This window comes from Populus euphratica, unplaced genomic scaffold (genome assembly GCF_000495115.2).
Source record: "Populus euphratica unplaced genomic scaffold, PopEup_1.0 scaffold79.1, whole genome shotgun sequence".
Classification (NCBI taxonomy): domain Eukaryota; kingdom Viridiplantae; phylum Streptophyta; class Magnoliopsida; order Malpighiales; family Salicaceae; genus Populus; species Populus euphratica.
The window spans coordinates 83,462-102,445 of NW_011499959.1; the positions used below are offsets into that span (position 1 = coordinate 83,462).

Below are 18,984 nucleotides of genomic sequence, written 5' to 3' on the forward strand. Positions count from 1 at the left end.
GTGGGCTCGTTAAAACATCTTATAATTAATAAGAATTGATGTCTACCACTCTGGAAAGTGAAGACTGGAGGCTCTTTAGCATTGAGGTTCCTTAAAGCACTTTTTTTTCTTTTTTCTTATATATATATATATATATAAGAAAAAGGAAAAAAAAGTGCTTTAAGTCTTAAAATCCAGAGCCACTAGCTACAAGAAAAAAAGTAGAAGCAATACAAAGAAAAGGAAACGGGTAAGAAATCGTTTTGTAGCTTTGCAATTTACTTTGAGAAGTTAATTAATGATAATTTGCCTTGGCATGGTGTCTGTAGTGGTGCAATGGCAGGAAAGATACCAATTATTTGGTCCATGCTATTTTCCCTGTTCAAAAAACTTGAATGGTCCCGTTAAAGAATAAGGCCTATTATCACCTTGTCCATAGCCACTGCCTGCCTTTCCCCCCTACACGTTGCTTGCATGAAAGGACTGTATATCATTTCTTTACACGTTAGCTTACATCGATAATTATATTTTCCCAGAGAAAAAAAATCAAGATTTTATTTTGTTTGATAGTTAAAGATATTATTAAATCAAGTTATACATCAATCAAGATTAAGTTTTCTTGCTATTTTGATCTCATAAGTATCTTTACCTTTGTTATATCTCTTTGCTGCGTTCATCGGGTGCAACACAAAATGCCCAGAGCTTCTTTGAAATTATCGAATTTCAAGCAGAGATGTACATGCAAACAGTGGCGGAGGCAGGGGGCTCCCAGGGATCCGGCTACCGCAAGAAAATATTTTTTTCAGTTTTTTTCTCGTAAATATTTATAATTTTAGTAAAAATAACTGAAATTTTAATTTTTTTAATTTAAACCCTTTAATTTTTTTTCTCGCTCCGCCCCTTCATGCAAAGCAAGAAGCAAAGTCTTTTGTTCACTACCTTTTTTTTTTTTTTTAATTTCCTGTGTTTAACTTTCGTATATAAAATAAGTAAATATCACATCATATGACTTCATTCATGCGAGGAGGTGTCTGTCCCAAAATGAAAAACCTTCTGAATTTTGAAGATACAATAATTACGAAAAAGGACCAACCTAGCAAATAGTACCCTATATTATGGAATACTCTAAAACGCGTGGGTTTTCACTATAGCAGTAGTTTTTTTTTTCTTTTGTTTCTTCTGTTTTTTACATATAGTGTTTCACTGTACACAGTAAACACTTGACTTTTTCTTTTTTTTTTTTTACGTTTTCGTTTTTCTTTTGCTTATGAGTTTTTTTTTTTGCTTTGTTTGTGTTTTTTTCTTTTGATGAATTTTTTTGTTAATTTAGTTTGTTAATGTGAATTTTTTTTATTTAATTATCATATTTTTATTATACGAATCTCAAGTTTGATGAGTTAACTTGATTTTTTTTTTAATCAATTTTTTTGCTTGACCCATTGATTTTTTTTTCCTATTTAGTTAGTAAATTTTCATGATGTGAATCTTAAGTTTGACAGATGAACCTGATTTGACGAGTTAACTCAGTTAATTCAGATTTTTTTTTCTTTTTTCTCATTGATAATATGCTCATATCTTTTGTTTGTTTTTGTTTTTTAATTAACTTTAAAACGCGTGGGTTTTTTACTGTAGCAGTAGTTTTTTTTTCTCGCTTTTTTTTCTTCTGTTTTTTACATATAATGTATCACTATACACACTGTGCATGGTGAAACACTTGACTTTTTCTCTTTTTTTTTCATTTTTGTTTTTGTTTTTTTTTTGTTTTGCATATGGGTTTTTTTTTGCTTTTTTTTGTGTTTTTTTTATGAATTTGTTTTGTTAAATTTAGTTTATTAATGTGAAATTTTTTTATTTAGTTATCATATTTTTATTACACGGATCTCAAGTTTGACGAGTTAACCTGAATTTTTTTTCCCTTTTTAATCAATTTTTTTCGTTTGACCCATTGATTTTTTTTTTCTATTTAGTTAGCAAACTTTCTTAACATGAATCTCAGGTTTGACAGGTGAACCTGATTTGACGGGTTAACTTAGTCGATTCAGATTTTTTTTCTTTTTTCTCATTGGTAATATACTTATGTATTTTGTTTATTTTTGTTTTTTTAATTAATTGTTTTTTGTTTAGTTTATGTTGTTAATGTTCACTTTTTTTTTCTATTTCTTTTAATGAATTTTTTTGTTTAATTTAGTTTGTTCATGTGAAAAAAAATTTATTTAGTTATCATACTTTAACGACACAGATCTCGGGTTTGACGTGTTAACCTGATTTTTTTTCCTTTTTAATCAATTTTTTTTGTTTAGTTTAGTTTGTTAATTTTTTTTTGTTTGACTTATTTGATTTTTTTTTCTGTTTAGTTATCAAATTTCTATGACGCGTATCCCAGATTTGACGGGTTAACCTGATTTGATAGGTTAACTTAGTTGATTCAGATTTTTTTTCTTTTTTCTCATTATTAACAGGCTTATGTCTTTTTGTTTGTTTTTTTTTTTTTTTTATTTTTAATTAATTTTTTCATTTAGTTTAGGTTGTTAATGTTTAATTTTTTTTTTCTATTTAGTTATCAGACTTTCATGACATGGATCTCGGGTTTGACAGGTAACCTGGTTTGACAAGTTAGCCCGGTTAATTTTGGGTTAACCCATCAATTTTTTTTTCTATTTAGTTATTAAATTTTCACGGCATAAATCCAAGATTTGACGGGTTAACCCAGTTAATTAAGATTTTTTTCTTTTTCTTCATTAATTTTTTTTTCTATTGGTTTTTTTCTATTCAATTAATTTATTTAATTATCATACTTTTATAACATGACCTTGCAACCAGATTTACATCCAAGGTTATTGAGTATGGTATTAGAGCGAGATCTATTGGGTTATGCAAGTTTATTATTATTATTATTATTATAATATTATTTTTGGGTCAGATATTATAGTCACACCTAAAATTTTTAGATAAAACTTTACAGAAAGATTTAATATTTTTAAATTTTAATTTTTTTATATTTTTTATAAAAAAAAATTAATTCACTGCATCGCACGGTTACGTGACTAGTATTTATATACTGCATGTGCCTCATCTTAATTCAATCCTACGTGTACATATATTAATGTCCATCGACAAAATGCTTTTTGTTTACTTGCACGTGTTTAACAGTACTTGTGTCCTAATTAAGAATATTAGACGCTTCGTATTTCAGTAAAAGCAAAAAAAAGGCAAAGGCAATTTAGTGGTTAAATTAAAAAACTTCTATTTTCAATTTATTTAGCTAAAAATAGGCTTGCAAAATAACATCTATATATATATATATATATAGTGTAACCCCTAAATTCTTTTTATTGAGAAAAAAAAAAGACGATAGAAGAAGCAGGTGCGAGTACTATTAATTTATTATTCACAATCTTAAAAAAAGGAGGGATTTAATTATGGCTGAATATTGGAAATATTTAAATTTGCTCGTTCTAGTTATGAAGGACTTCATCTTTTTTTCTCCCCCAACGTTTGAAATTGAACTTGATTAATGAAGGTATACTCAGGATATTAAAAGTTTATTTAAGAATGTAATTACAATTATTTTTTAAAATATTTTTATACCAAAATGTATTGAAATGATATTTTTTTATTTTTAAAAAAATATTTTTAATATCAATTTATGAAAACAATTCAAAATATAAAAAAAATTAAATTTTTAAAAAATATTATTTACACCGCATTTTCAAATGATGCTCAAGCTGATCAGGATTGTAATTATAAATAGCTAGTGAATAATTTTCTTACTTTCGAATCCCATGTTATGAAACAAATCCATTTACCACCAAGTCCTACCCTTAAAAAAATTATTTCTTCTTCTATTGGTCGTAACTTTTAAGGAAGAAGTTTTACCGTGAGATTTATCTGAAGATCATGAACAAACCTAATTTGAGCAACAATCTCTTTGTCCTGCTTTTCTTTCTTCTTTTTTTTTTTAAAAAAAATTATTTGTTTAATAGCCTTTTGTCAAACTGCATCCTTTCTTGTTCTAAAGTGTGCCATAAAAAAACATTGTTGCCTTTAGACATGCCTCAACATCAAGATTACTATAAAGAGCCCTCTCTTTTCTCCTCCAACACACCCAACCCGATTACCTCTAGTGCATTGCAAACAGCTGCCTTTGGTTGCTTTACCCTTACCTTGTTTTAGTTGCCATAGGCCAATTTCCTTTCAAGAGAGGTTTTCGTATGGAAACGTTCAACTTTGTAAGAGATGGAATGAGCGGATTGCCTCCTGGTTTTCGCTTCCAGCCAACTGAAGAAGAGCTTGTCTTTCAGTACCTTAAACGCAAAATCCTTTCATGGCCATTGCCTGCTTCAGTCATTCCTGAGGTCAATGTCTGCAAGTATGATCCCTGGGAACTGCCAGGTTAGTCTACTGCTCTAATAGTGTTGCATTAATATTCAATATTTTTCCTGTAAAAATCCTGCCTGCACTGAAAGTTAAAAGAAGTAATCATGCATGTGTTATAGGTGACATGGAGCAAGAAAGATACTTCTTCAGCAACAAGGAGGCCAAGTATCCAAATGGAAACAGGGTCAACAGAGCTAGTTCGTCAGGTTATTGGAAAGCAACTGGCTTAGACAAACAAATAGTTTCTTCAAGCTGGAAGAATAACCATGTTGTAGGGATGAAAAAGACACTTGTTTTTTACAGAGGGAAGGCTCCACATGGATCCAGAACTGACTGGGTCATGCATGAATATCGCCTTGTTAATTTAGGAGTAGAAACTACAGATAGCAATTTTCCACAGACAGAAAACTCAGCCCAGGCAAGTTACCATTGCATATTTTAAGCAACAGTAAATAGTTTTCTCTGCTCATGCCAGCAAAATATTTTCATATTTTATAAAGTTTCTGAGTAAGGAATGTCGATCACTTTCCTCTTTCTATTCGCCGAATAACATTAAGCTTGATGTCCACAGCAGAATTCGTCTTTTCAAATGGACAAATGGGTTGTATGCCGAATATTCCTGAAAAACAAAGGCACAGCAACAACTGAGACAATTGAAACTCGTACAAATGACAAGGTTGGGGGAACTCAGCCAATACTCCTTGATTTTATGGGGAGAGACGAGATTGTTTTTGATTCTGTCTCGTCTGCATGTTCGAGCTCTAGTAGTCTTGCTGGCATCTCTTCAAATGAACAAGACCATGAGCAAAGCAGTAGCCGCAATTTCTTTTGAATGACTAGCTTTTTTATGTCCTCAGATGTCCTGTCTTCTGTTTGTCCACTAAGGTAAATGGATATATTATTACATATATATATATATATATATATATATATATATATATATATATATATATATATATATATATATAGAAGAAAATTATGTAACAATTTCTTGGAAGGTACATTAGTAGAATGGATATTGTTTGTTTTAATTTGCAGACTCAAAATGCGGAGAAAATACTGTGCGCATTTTTCTCTGAAAAAAAAAAAATAGACGACGATTTTTCTGTGCCAGCAAATATGACGGAAGACAACCATCCATATCTTACTTAGCACACAGGAAAAAGAAAAAATCGGGTTTTATATATTATAAAATTAAAGAAAGAATTTCTCTCTGACTTGATTCTTGAATGTCAAAAAAATATAATGCCAATAATATACAAAATTATTTAAATAGTATATACTAAATAGACCTTAGCTAGAAGGGAAAGGAATAAAAAAATAACAAGAAAAATTAAAAACAAATAATAAGAAAAATAAAAAAATCAACTTTTAAACCTAATTTAAGCATGGAAATGACCTTTCCTACTTCATAGGGAAATGAGCTCCTTGTAAAATCTTAATCAAATTCAATAATTATTTTAAAAATTATACATGTTTTTATTATAAAGTTTAATAGACTCGTTCAGATTATTATTTTTTAATTTAGACTTATCAATCTGATCTAGAAGACATGTTTGATAGAGATTCCACATCAATATCTCTCATTTAGAGAATCTCAAGCTCAAGCCTCTCTTATAAAAATTAAAAAAATATCAGATATATACTGCTTCCAAGATTTTATTAACACTTTAACTGTTGATATAATTAAAAAGACAAAAAAATTTCCAAAGAGGACAAAATGTTCAGCAAATATTTGGTTTGATGTATCCAGATTTAATTTGAATTAAAACCAGTACTCTCCAGTCGGGCCAGTTTTACCCTAGCTGATATGAATGTACTAAAATGCAACAGCATTTAAACCAGATGGAACAAGAGTAACATTTTAGAAAACGAAGGACCGAAAGGCAATACTTGAGGAAAACTTCTTGTACAAATTCGAATCTTATATATAATAGCAAGAATATCAGCACATGGTGTTCACCTTCAATATATAATTCCCCATCCGAAATTCTGGAAAGTTAAATTCCTATATATCTGCAGAGGAATTGATACTCATGAGTCGGACAAGCATAATTCAGGCTAAAACTTTTAATTAATCCCTTTATTTATATTTCTGGCAGGAGTGAGAAAAAAATCAAAAAACTAATTAAATTAAAAAATTATAAAAATTAAATAAAAAAAACTAATTAAAAAAATTAAAATAAAAAAATCGGTTTGTTCGGTTCAATTTTATAAAAAAACCAAATCATACAAAAAAAATCAAGTCAAACTGAACCAAAATCAATAAAATCAAGCCAAAATTAAACTAAACTTAAAAATTAAGCTAAACCAATTTCAACTAACCAATTTAAACTAATTATAATTTAATTTCAGTTTTTTAATACATTTTTAATTTTATTATTTTTTTATAAAAACTAAACCACGCCAAAACCAACCACCTTCATTTCTGAGTTAAGCTAGAGTCGAGTATTGAATCAGGTTCCTCAGAGTAAATAAATTATAGCAATATCATGCATGGGTGGAGATGCCCTCCTCCACACGTCATGAATCTTCTTAAGGCTAAGCCCTAGTTCTTCGTTTCTAGTGATCTTAGATTCCTCTGCTGGATAGGTTTTTCTTGTACTTTGTCTGCTACTTTGTCCGAAGTTAATCCATCTACGCTGTTCTTCCACGTGGCAAGTGAAGTACTTGAAGCCTGACGGTGCATATGGAACATATGACGCAGGCAAAAGCTTCATGAACAAAAACAACACGCAAGATTTGATGGGCAAGGAAAAATACAAATTTCAACTTTAAAATTTTAAATTCATTGCTTTATTCTTAAAAAAATAAATAAAATAGTAGTTGTCTTCTCGTAGATTCGCAGGACTCTTAAATACATGAAAAAAAAACTCTATATCTAGTATGAAACAACTAATAATCAGCATAATTTTTTTTTAAATCTGAAATAAAACAATAAAGCTGAAAAAACTTTGGAAAATAATAAAATCAATTCAAGCAATAACTTCTACAACTAATTCTAAGAAATTCAATAATTTTATATACGGATGAATTATTTTGTATTAAAAAATTGCTTGTTGAATTATATATAAAAATTTAAATCTGGTTCAATGATTAAAATTTAAATTAATAGCCTCTAGTTTGATGCAATTATATATTCTCATTGGCTAGATCTTTTCTTCTAGCTTATAAATATAATATTAGAGTATAAATTCCCTTTTAGATATATCATATACTCAACTAAATAGTCAAATCCATACATGCATACGTAACTTCGTTGCCATCTTTTTTTTTTTTATTTTTGTTCAAAGCCATTGAAAATTTGTAGAACAAGATTGGGTCAAATTGATTTTGATAATGACACCATCCTCAAAAACTCACACACTTCAGGGTGCGCAGCATGGACTTTAGAAGGCTCGGAGTGAGTGAGATGCCGTACATATCAGCATCATCGATAGGGCTAGCTGGTCTACATGAAAAAATTCAGGAGTTAATTTTTGAAAGAATACTGCTTCGATAATATTTGTTACGTAACAAGATTCAGATCATAGCTGAAGACAACTATTTTCGTGTTCCAAAATTAGGGTGGTGTTAAATTCAGGGTCCCAATATTCTTAACCTGCGGAGAACATTTGAGCTGTTGAGGCATTTTCCAGTTATTCAGGAGCATGACTAGTTTTAGCAATTGTAAGAATCCTGTCAGAGCGCCCCAAGGGCCTAAAACAAGGAGGTAAAAGCAGTAGCATACATATCCTTCCACATGCCATCTACAGCAGAGTTTTTTTTTTTTTTTCATAGCTGTAGGGAGGCTCAAACTTGACTCTTTCAATTGATATAAAAAGTAAAGGCTCACCAATAGAACATGATTTCCTATAAATGGATGTAACGATGCCTGAAATCCTCTAATTTCCCATAAATGGCCATGGACAACTGTGAAAACAGTCTGTACGGACCTATCCGAATGTAATAAATCCTAAAATCTCACGTCAAAATTATCTTACATATCTCTTCGCCCACTCCATGCACAATTCATTCGATTCTCTATCTCCCAAGTGTGACAGAAACAAAAACGTACACTTGGTTCTCCAATGGGGTGTGGTGGATCAAGGCCTGACAATAGAGCTGATGTGTTGCCAGCCAAACTTCGGCCCCTTCTCTGGAAGAGGTATGAGGAGATGAAAAGACAGAAAAATGCACGTATTGTGAAAGATTCACCCAACCATTCTAAGAAAGAACTGCTTAAAGATGGCGTTTCCGATGGTGATAGCTCTAGTCATCATCACTTTCCAAGAGATAATGATCGCAGGAGTGTATCCTCACAAGAGGATGATGTAAAGGTGGCACCGGCCCCAGAATGTGATGAAACAACGATTGAAAATGTTAAGATTGCCAAGGCTGTGGAATTAAAACCAGAATTCAACAAACAATGTGAACAAGCAACATTGCCTGCAGGCTCTCTAAATATGATCTCAAATGAAACAAGCACACAAATGAAGGAGGTAGAAACACCAGTGGCAGGGTCTCAAGGCTTGGCATCAGCAGTACCGTATAATAATGAAACGAGCGACAAACAAGATAGCAAACATGGAGAAGATGGAGAGGACAGGACCTTGGAGGCAATGGACACAGCCATGAAAAATGTGAATGGAATAAAAATGTGTGGAGACAAGAATGAACAGGATTCGGAAGTAGAAGATGAACTCAGAAGCATGGATGAAAGTTGCATATGTCCAGGATCGCCGAGTTTCAGAGTATATTTTATTGAATCATCGACTAATACAGATGACGAAGGTAATTTATCTGTAATAGCATTCAGCTCTTATATATTTTGACAAACTACACACGATTGAAAACTATCAAACCAATTAAAGTCACTACAAGCTTACTCACCATGAATGGTGGCTGTAATCTTGCAGATAAGGATGATGACACAGACAAAAAATCATCAAGTGATCAGGACAGCAGCGAGGTCATTGAATCAGTGAATTCTAATGAGGTATATATGGTTCTTATCAGCTCTAAAGAAAATCCTTGAGCCTCTCTCTATCTTTTTCAAAATGACCATTATGAAAAGCTATTGAGCAGAAATCTGGTTTCGTACTCATCTTTACACAATAATTAAGTGAACAACTCATGCAGAAATACAAATACAAATGTACTGGACAACTTCCTCTGATAAGCAAACCAGAAACTGAATTCATAAAAATGAGCATGCCCATCAAGATTTATTACTTACGTTTTATAACATTGTAAAAAAACTTATATTTTCTTTGTTTTTCTCCTTCAGCTCTCAGGGACCATCGAAAAGAAGAAAGGAAAGAGAGGGCGAAGATTCAGGGTCATTCCTAAGGGAAAGAATCTGCTTAAAGTTAAATCATGCTACTATCCCACTTGCTCTGGTGGCCATGATAAAGCTCGTCTTCTTAGCCAATAAGAAGTCGATCGATTATGCTAGGAAGATTGAAGGAAGCCCTAAGATTTTTTTGGGTGTTCCTTTTCGCCTTCTGTAGTCACAATCCTGTTCTTCGCAATGATAGGAAATTGCTTCGATCATCAAGTGTTTTCATAACAACTAGTCAGCCATGACTGTATAGGTGTAAAGTATTGTGTTTTTTTTTTTTTTGAGAAATTTGTCAAAGAAACCATTTTCCTTCCTCCATCTACCAATGATGCAAACAAATTTCAATAAATTTGATAATTATGTCAATCATGTTCAATTGAAAGTGCCATTGTATGGAAACAGAATCAAGACCATTGAAGCATCGTATGATGTCGAAGTTCCAAAGAACTGCAGTGCATTTGGATGAGTTTTGTGGAATCTTTTATCCTCAATGAATATATGCAGATTCTACGGCTTCACCAAACACCCGAGTGTTCCCCTGATGAATCCCAGCAGGTGAGCCAATTTGATCAGCTCAGAAGGTGCACCTATCTGATCCTAATGCCACTCCAAGTTTTTGCTTCGGCAAAATATGACTGAAATTCAACAAGATCAAGTTCTATGACTGTCCATGCCTGCCATTTTCGTAAGAGGAATCTACAGCTTGCTCTATCCTAAAATATATTGTTTGCTCACTTTTGCATTTCAATTCTTCTCCTGAAAGATTGACACAAACTATACCTTTACAGTAACTGGTTTCATTTCGGAGGACGGTGAACTTTCTGAAAAATCTTTTAGGGGGTATTTCTTAAAAAGTTGACTATGGTAATTATAATATATAGTTTTCTCCAAAATATCCAATTGCAACTGATCACCACGTCTGAAGGGCAGATATTCTGTCCTCGGATGATTAAACTTTCCCAAGTTCACTAGAATATTTTTATCGAAATCCTCCTGGCAGTGTCACCATGAATTCCTAGAGTCAATAATCACGGTACAAAGTTTGGAAAGCAATTTTATATCTTCTAATCCAAGAGCCCGAAAAGAAAATTTATATATTCGTCTGTTCCTTTTGAATCTTGATATCCAGGATGCTCATGACAAATCCACTGTATTCTCATCAAATACTCGAGTTATGATGGATAGATCCGAGTTGTCAATATATAGGCAGTTTGGCACACACCATTTGCTCACATCAAGCATAAAGAAGTTTATATACATACCACAAACAATGAAACTTTGGATAGCTTATGTAATAAAAAAAAGTCTACAATATGGCACACAAAACCACATGAGCAGTGCTAAATCGATTATCAATAGCAAAGCTCCATGATAGGAGCTGTTGAATTAGGATGTTCATTGCGTGATTTTTATTATTTAGTGTGTTCATTATATGCACGAATTCGGATGCCGGCTGATAAGCACGATCATGTATGGAGGTATCAAACTCCACTTTTGTACTGCATTGCAGTTAAGGTTGGGCCTGCATACTTCTCAATCTTATAACATTCTTAGCGCGAACAAGAACCCACAGACAATCATAACTCCCAAATAGAAAAATTAAATCTAAATGGCACAAGAACATGCATGAGTTCAGCGATCACAGAGGCAAGGCACCCATGCAATCGGAAAAATATTTCATTACACACCATTTTATACTTCAAATTGACCACTCATGCAGCTGCAGAGTGAACAAAGCTGAAAAACACACAAACCAAAGTTTACTTGATAGTAGACTAACTGAATCAGCATAACCCTGATCTCCCGTACATATCTGTTCAGACCATCATATATTTTAACAAAATAAAACGCTATTAGACAGATAAATGGTGCTGAATGAAGGAAAGGGGATAAAAAAAAAACAGAAGGCTGCAAACTTGCAGCTATTATGGGTTCACACATACCTAAACAGAAGGGAAGGCAGCAGCAAGGAACTCCTCATCCTCCAGAAAAGTTCGAAGATTATTGGATTTCATCAAGAACTGAACAGCTTGTTCATCAAAATTCAGCACGAAAGCCAACCTGATCAGCTCGGAGAGTGCTTTTATTTTATCTTCTTTATCCCATAGCACCCCCCGAGCTATTACTTCAGAAAAAAAGGTTGCATATTCAATAAGATTTTTCTGGCCTCCAGCTTCATCCATCTTCTGTGTGAGAAACTTTGAACACTCCTTATCCCAGCGAATCATACTGCGTTCGTTCTTCACCTTCAGAATTTTCCCATCAGAAAGCGATACACTATAACTTACAGCAATTGGCTCCATAGTTTCCAGGACCTTCAGGTTCAAGAGGCACTGGACAGCTCCATGCCTTTCTGTTGCTTCAATATCAAGAGAAGGATCTGCTAGAAAGCCAAGAATCAGTCTCACCAGCTCTTTTCCAATCATGGCATTCCTCGGATTCATCTGACTAAATTCCACACCATCTGCCAATGATAATTCCTCCTTTTGCACTGACTCAGATATTGCGCGAACCCCAATTTTCCTGTATACATCAAGCAACCTCTTTCGAGGTAAAGAAGGCAAGTTTGGCTGGGGACACCAGACAAATATTGGGCGTGATGAAAAACTTTCGAAAAGGTCCTTCAGTATAAGGTCATCAGCAATAAAAACATCACCCTTCCTGAACAACATTATTTCACCAGAGCCCAAAACAACAGGTAGCTTTACCAAGTCATCGGCGAGAGTTCTCTCTGTCTTTGAGCTCATATGCGTCATAACACACTTCCAAAATGCACAGCACTCAGCATGTGTCAATGGGCGTCCTAAACTTTCCCAAACCTTCCAAAGCTTACAGTAATCATCAAATGAAGGATTGGATCTAACCTTGAATGAACTGGAAAAGAAAGGAAGTAATTCTGGCTCATAATGTTTCTCCAATACATTCAGTTGTAGACCAAAGAGACCATCTTTGTCATGCAGAACACATTCTTCTGGGTTAACCCACATTCCATTCTCCAGTCCATCTGGAATCCAAATCTTTCTGTTTACATCACCATCTGGCTTCCACTCATGTTGTCTCAGGAAATCATATACTCGAACTATAGTGCAAAACTCAGAATGGGAATCAAGATGACTGGCAAGCAATGAACACGCCTTTTCTACCTCTAAATGAACTCCTATTGCACTGAGCTCTTTTCCATACAACTTGATGTTAGAACCATAAAAGTCTTCATCAATGAATGGTCCATCAGTAGGCTTCACGCATGAACTCCACTGGGAATTGAAAAAACAGCAGTTGCCCGGAGACCTGAAACCAGCATGGGTCTTTAACCATCCCTGAGAAATATTTTTCTGAAATACTTCAGGAAAGGAGTAGTCCTTTTCTTGCAATAAAGCACGGATGCATTCCAGCAATGAAAGCACATTCACACGAGCTATGTGGCATGGATTTTGAGGAAAACGAAGACCAGCAGCCACAAACTTCACACCAGCTTTAAATTCAACAATGACCCCCATACTCTTCAGCTCTTTCTGATATTCATGAATGTCATTCCCATAATATTTGTCACTGTCATCAATAAAGGGAAGGCGAGAAATTGGATAAATTGACTTCCACTCAGGACTAAACAGGATACAGTTGCTTGGAGATCTATAATCACCGAGTCGGGTCCGCAGCCAATTTTCCTCACGGATGCACTTCTTAAGGTCTGAAGGAAATTTTTGTGGAGTTCCCTTCAGCTTTCTGTAGCATGATATGAATGAAAATACACTTTCCCTTGTCATGGAAGATGCCTGCTTCCTGAAAGTATCAACAAACACTTCAACAGCGTCCTCGAAGTCTACTCTTACTCCCAGGTCCTTCAACTCCTTTTTGTAAGAGATGATGTTGCTTCCATAGAAATTACTATCAACCAATGGAAAACCACCAAAAACATTTAGAAGGCAACCCCATTCAGGATGAAACAAGAAACAGTCATCAGGATATCTGTAACCCAAGGTTGTGTTTAAGCATTTTGTGCTTTTCAGTGCCATAACCAGCTTGCCAGCAGAACTAGAATGACGCATGCAATCCAAAACCAGAAGAAACGCCTCCATTGTCAGAAAAGATAAACATGAAGGCGATTTTAAGTAATCGGCAACCAATTGATAACTTCCGCTGAAGCCAATTACGACGCCAAGCAACTGGAGTTCTGGTTTGAAAGCAAGGATGTCTTTGCCATAGTAATCTTGATCAATAAAAGGGATGTCACTAATTTGCCTCGCAATTGTCCACTCCTGATCATATAGAACAGAACCAACTGGAGACCTGTATCCCCTACATGTCTTTAGCCACCTTCCTTCTTTAATTCTGAGAATGAATTTATCTGGAGGAAGAAGATTTAGCGTCAAAAATCTGATGAAATTCAGTATGGAAATCACATTGCTTTTAGTCAAGGTAGATGAAGCTGCCAAAGACATAAGACGATTCCCGATAAATTCACATGCCTCTCCATACTCGAACATGACTCCGACTGTCATTAGCTCCTCTCTGTACTCGTTAATTTTATGACCATAAAAACCTTGATCTATCAAGGGAATATCGACAAGCACGGATCCATTCTGCAAAATGTCTCCCCAGTTTGAGCTTCTGTTAACTGCACCAAGTAGGAATGACTCTGATGGTGGCTTGTAACCAGGAGAGCCATTCATAGTAATTTTCAGCCAGCTACCCTCCTTTATGCAATTCATGAACCTTGCTGGAATGGAAATTCCACTCCGTTTCAGCTCACGAATCCAGTCCAGCAGCAGAAATGCATTTTGTTTGGTAAGTGGTGTTGACGCAGTAGGTATTCCAGCATTCGGGGGAGGTATGTGAGGAATATCGGAAGCTTTAACAAAAGCTTTAAGGAACTCCAAGAGTTGCTTTCCCACTGTGCTTGTGCCAGCAAAATATCCAGGACGCAAGTAGTCTTCTCCTAACTCAACGTAGCTTTCTCCCCTCCAAGGATTATAACCAATCAATTGCACCCATTTGCTTTCAGGAGCCGGGACAAGAACCCCATTCCTTGCTTTAATCACACTACCATAGCTATCAACAAGTGGCATTTTATCACATAAAGGGGCAACTTCCCTGCCAGATAGATAGTCATTGGAGAATGAATGATATAAGAAATGAGCATAGGCAATGACAAGCTTCCGGTCACTACTGACTTGATTTCCGTAGAGAACTGCATAATCATTTACGCTTAAAGCAGAAACTTTAACTGGATCTCCAAGCCATTCTAACACCTTATTTTTGCTAGGTGATGACCGGACAGCTTCTTGAGTACTTCTTGGCATAAAAAAATGATTTGCCATGCATCGGAATTCCCTGTTCCAATCAATCAACCATGAGATTTGAGATGACAGACGTGAAAGGCACAGAGTTTTACCATGCCACAGAGCAGATTCATTAACGGTGCACAAAGACACGCTCCCATCAACACCCACATATTTAATAAGTGGAATGCTCCCCATGTCTGTGTGGTAAAACAAGGAATGCCAATTAACAGCAAGGAAGTGAAGAAGCTCCAGGTATGTTTCCTCTGAGACTCCCATTACAATATTAGAACCTTGGATGCACTTTACATACCACTTACTGCTTACCGGTTCCACCCCCAAGAAATCCAGTATGTGATCATACTCTGGTTTATCAAAAGAAAAATTCAGAACATAGCAACCGTGGGATGAAAGATTGTGCAAGCTCACTCCTCGCTCCCTTGCCATGTTCAGTATGTTCCAGAAAGCAGGCATTAATCGGCAAACTTGGCGCGGTTTATGAAAGAACTTTTGCGCTGTATATGACTCACTTGGAACAATATCCTCTTCAGCCAGCTTTGATTTAATCGATTCCCTCACTATATTCAACTTTTCGAAGGGGGAGCTGTAGACTGGCAAGAACTTGAACATTGGAGGCAAACTAGTTACTGGAGCATCATCTACTGTTTTGATTAATGAGACTAATGCATTGACAAAAGCAAAGGGAACACAATCAAGGATTCCTTGGTTCCATATGTTGTCCCACTGTATTGTTTCCCTTGATGATGCTAGAATAAAATCTGCTTGGATTATGAAGGGAAAGTTGCTCACCATCTCGGTTGGAAGAAATGCATAGATTCCAGGAGAGTACTTCATTCCTCTAAGAAGGCGCTCTCCATTAGGAAAAGCCAAAGTGATCACCCAATCCTCCACTTCCATTCTCCTGTCGACTCTGTTTTCCTGCCTGACAGGAAATTTCTGCTTCCACAAGTAGTAGCTGCATCCTTTTGCAAATTCATCACCATTCTCCTCCGCAGACAGATGGAGCGTGTAGGACTCGGCATCAATGTTTTTCCTTGTAATAAAATTAGTCTCTTTCGTAATAGCTATTGCACTAACAGTGTTGAGCCTTGGATCCTCATTATCTTCCCTGACAGAAAGGCGCTTTATCTTTGAGAGGAACAGCAGGACTTCGGGATGAATACTTGACAGCTGCTGCTTCACAGCTGTCACCTTATCAGGCTTCAGAGGTAAAATCAACGTAGTAGTCGGAAGCATACAAGTGGAACCATAAATTTGTTTGATGTCAGACAGAGATGGACTCTCATGAACCCACTCAGGAACTATGTATCCAAGATTGCAGTGTGAGCAGGGATTTTCATTGAATCGTATCTGGTACCCATTGCTGAATATGTAAGGCTGCGCAGTTATAAGAAACACACTCTTGAATCCAATCCCTGCAGATCAATCCATAACAAGGTTTATTAGATTGAATTTGAAGATAAACAAGAGCTGTTAAAAGGCTAAACAAGTCTCATTTTATGGTTTAATGTATGGTACAGTTGCTAAGCCTGTGAAACTCTTATCATAATTTATCATATTTTGTATCTTTATGCAAGCCAGCCTATGGTCATTCCGTGAGCCTCCATTTGTCCACTCTGATATATGCAGTGTTCCACAATTGAAAAAAATTGTCTGTTCATAACTTTTCATTCTTTTTTCTGACCTTAATTTTTTTTTAAAGTAAACTGATTGTTTCAGAGCTAGGTTCTTGAACGCATAAGGTCACTTCCCAACACATATGTGCGTTTGAGTAGTGCTTAGTTCAATGCATCCGCATTTTAATGTTTACGCGGGCACGTTTTCCAGGTTCAATTAATTGAGTTTCCAGACAAAACTACAGGGGTTTGATGTTTCTCAGAACTCAGAAAAAAATACCAGTTTCTAATCTGTCTGGTTGCAAGTTTTTCCTTTAGTTATTGAAGCAAATATAGACTCAAAAACGAAAACCCAACCAAATAGTTTAGTGAAAACCAAGACAAGCATGTACGATAACACCTTCACAATCAGGGTTCTTGATCCAGCTAGCAGAAGCTAGAAGACTCTAGCCAGTAACACAAGTGAGAAAAACTAACATCATGTGATGCGTCTAGGAGCCAATTTTTACCTTTTTCCCCAATATAACCGCGCTTTCGATTCCCTTTCTTAGTGGAATTTCCAACACTGCAAATTGACTCAATATTTTTGGCAGAAAAGCCCTTCTCATTATTGAACATGAGCAACGTAGCAGGTGCACCGGTGTTTGTTATATCACGAGATGTTATAACAAACTCAAGTGAAGGATCCACCCCCTCCAAGTATTCATTATCTTCAGCATTCTGTGCAAGAAAAGTTCACCTTGGAATCAATGGATACTAAACTCTGTGTGTGTGCCTGTGTAGTGTATAAGACGCAGTTAAAAGATCCAAAATCTAACATGAAAGTGAGTATATGGTTCAATGCAAAAACTTCCATCAAGTACAACAAAGCATGATGACAGCAATTCATTCCTTCTTCATCACATTTTCTTTATTTTAACTGTTAAAGACCTTGAATGATCAAAGAAATTAGGAAGCTTGATGACTTCATTACAAGAACCCATTTTTTCCCACTAAAAGTAACAGCCAAAATAGGAAGAAAAGGCCAGCCATTGACTCAGCTTGACTTTAACATCTCAATTCAACAAAACAGAAAAACAATATAAAATTACAACTCCCCGTTTTAATCACTAGCAAAGCAATCAGCCGATACAAAATAAGAAGAAGAAGAAGAAGAAAAGGTCAGCGAAAAGGAAATAATACAGCATGAAGCGTATATAGTAAACATATCCGTGTCATAAAACGAAAACATAAACATAATAAGACGAAGAAAAACAAAAACAAAAAGGAAGTGAAAGGAGAAAGAAACCTGAATGAGCTCCATGAGAAAGTGAACATCTTTGGCGTAGAGCTCAGCAGAGAGATACTTGACAGCCTGATCAAGCATGGGAGCCAAGGGGTTCCTTTCTCTTCCAATTGAGAATGTTGTTTCTCTTATGTGCTCTATGTGTTCTTTCGGAGTTTTTATTTTCTCTTCCATGTTTGCTCTTGAAAACAGAAAGAAAAAAACGAAAAGTGAGTAGTCACAGAGGGAAGAAGGTGGAGGTTTTGAAGGAAACAAAAGGAAAGAGAGGTTTGCTAGTAGTGGTTGAAGTGACTTAGTGAAGTGAAGAGAGGAAGACTAAAAAGAATCCTTCATGGTTTTGAAGGATGACTAAAAGGACTTGTAGTAGTGACTGGTGAAGTGAAGTTGAGGAGTTACAGAGGGAAGAAAGTAGAGGTTTTCAAAGGAAACAAGATGATAGAGGAGTTTGCTTGTAGTGGTAGTAGTGACCGAAGTGATGAGAGGAAGACTATAAAAACAGACTCCTTCGCGGGGAAGGACACTTGTATAGAAAATTAAAAACAAAACGAAAAAAGAGAGAACAGAGAGAGGGAGAGAGTGACAAAAAAAAAAAAAAAAAAACACCCGAAAACAAAGGGATACGAATAGACAGGCGGAGACTCCTTTCTTGTTTTGTTTCGAGCAAGGTTATAAAAACCAATTAATTCATTTTGTTTTTAAGAATAAATTTTATTAAAACAGCATTGTTTTTATGAAAAACAAAATCAAGATTTTTCATTGATTCAACCATCCTCATTTAGAGAATGTTCAAGACTGTTCTTGAAAAATATTTTTAAAAAAATTTAAATTTTTTATTTAAAATTAATATATTTTTAATGTTTTTAAATTATTTTAATATATTCATAAAAAAAAATTAAAAAATATTTTTTAGATAAAAATTACTTTAAAAAACAACTACAATTACAAGATCATAAAAAATTTATTTTAATTTCATATTAAACTCTATGCCAGTTATCTTAATACTATATAATATAATTAATTTGATGAATATAAAAATTTTAAAAAATAGGATAATGTATTTTATTTTATTTTATTTTTTATATTAAAATGAATATTTTAAATTCA

At 34.7% G+C, this 18,984-nt stretch overlaps 2 protein-coding genes across 3 annotated transcripts; one reads left to right on the plus strand and one right to left on the minus strand.

Moving 5' to 3' along the window:
• The first annotated feature begins 4,058 nt into the window (after nt 1–4,058).
• LOC105138596 (NAC transcription factor 25-like) lies at nt 4,059–5,188 on the plus strand. Its single transcript, XM_011044724.1, has 3 exons — nt 4,059–4,371; nt 4,476–4,774; nt 4,931–5,188. The coding sequence occupies exons 1-3, from the start codon at nt 4,191–4,193 to the stop codon at nt 5,186–5,188; spliced, it is 738 nt and encodes a 245-aa protein (XP_011043026.1). The 5' UTR covers nt 4,059–4,190.
• A 6,135-nt stretch (nt 5,189–11,323) lies between these two features.
• LOC105138530 (uncharacterized) lies at nt 11,324–18,383 on the minus strand. 2 transcript variants are annotated; one of them, XM_011044633.1, is made up of 4 exons: nt 17,884–18,383; nt 17,105–17,315; nt 11,623–16,394; nt 11,324–11,492 (listed from the first exon to the last, which is right to left on the minus strand). In XM_011044633.1, the coding sequence occupies exons 1-3, from the start codon at nt 18,052–18,054 to the stop codon at nt 11,623–11,625; spliced, it is 5,154 nt and encodes a 1,717-aa protein (XP_011042935.1). In that variant the 5' UTR covers nt 18,055–18,383; the 3' UTR covers nt 11,324–11,492. The 2 variants fall into 2 exon arrangements, with proteins under 2 accessions (XP_011042935.1, XP_011042933.1); XM_011044631.1 differs by having other exon boundaries at nt 11,324–16,394.
• Nucleotides 18,384–18,984: the final 601 nt, after the last annotated feature.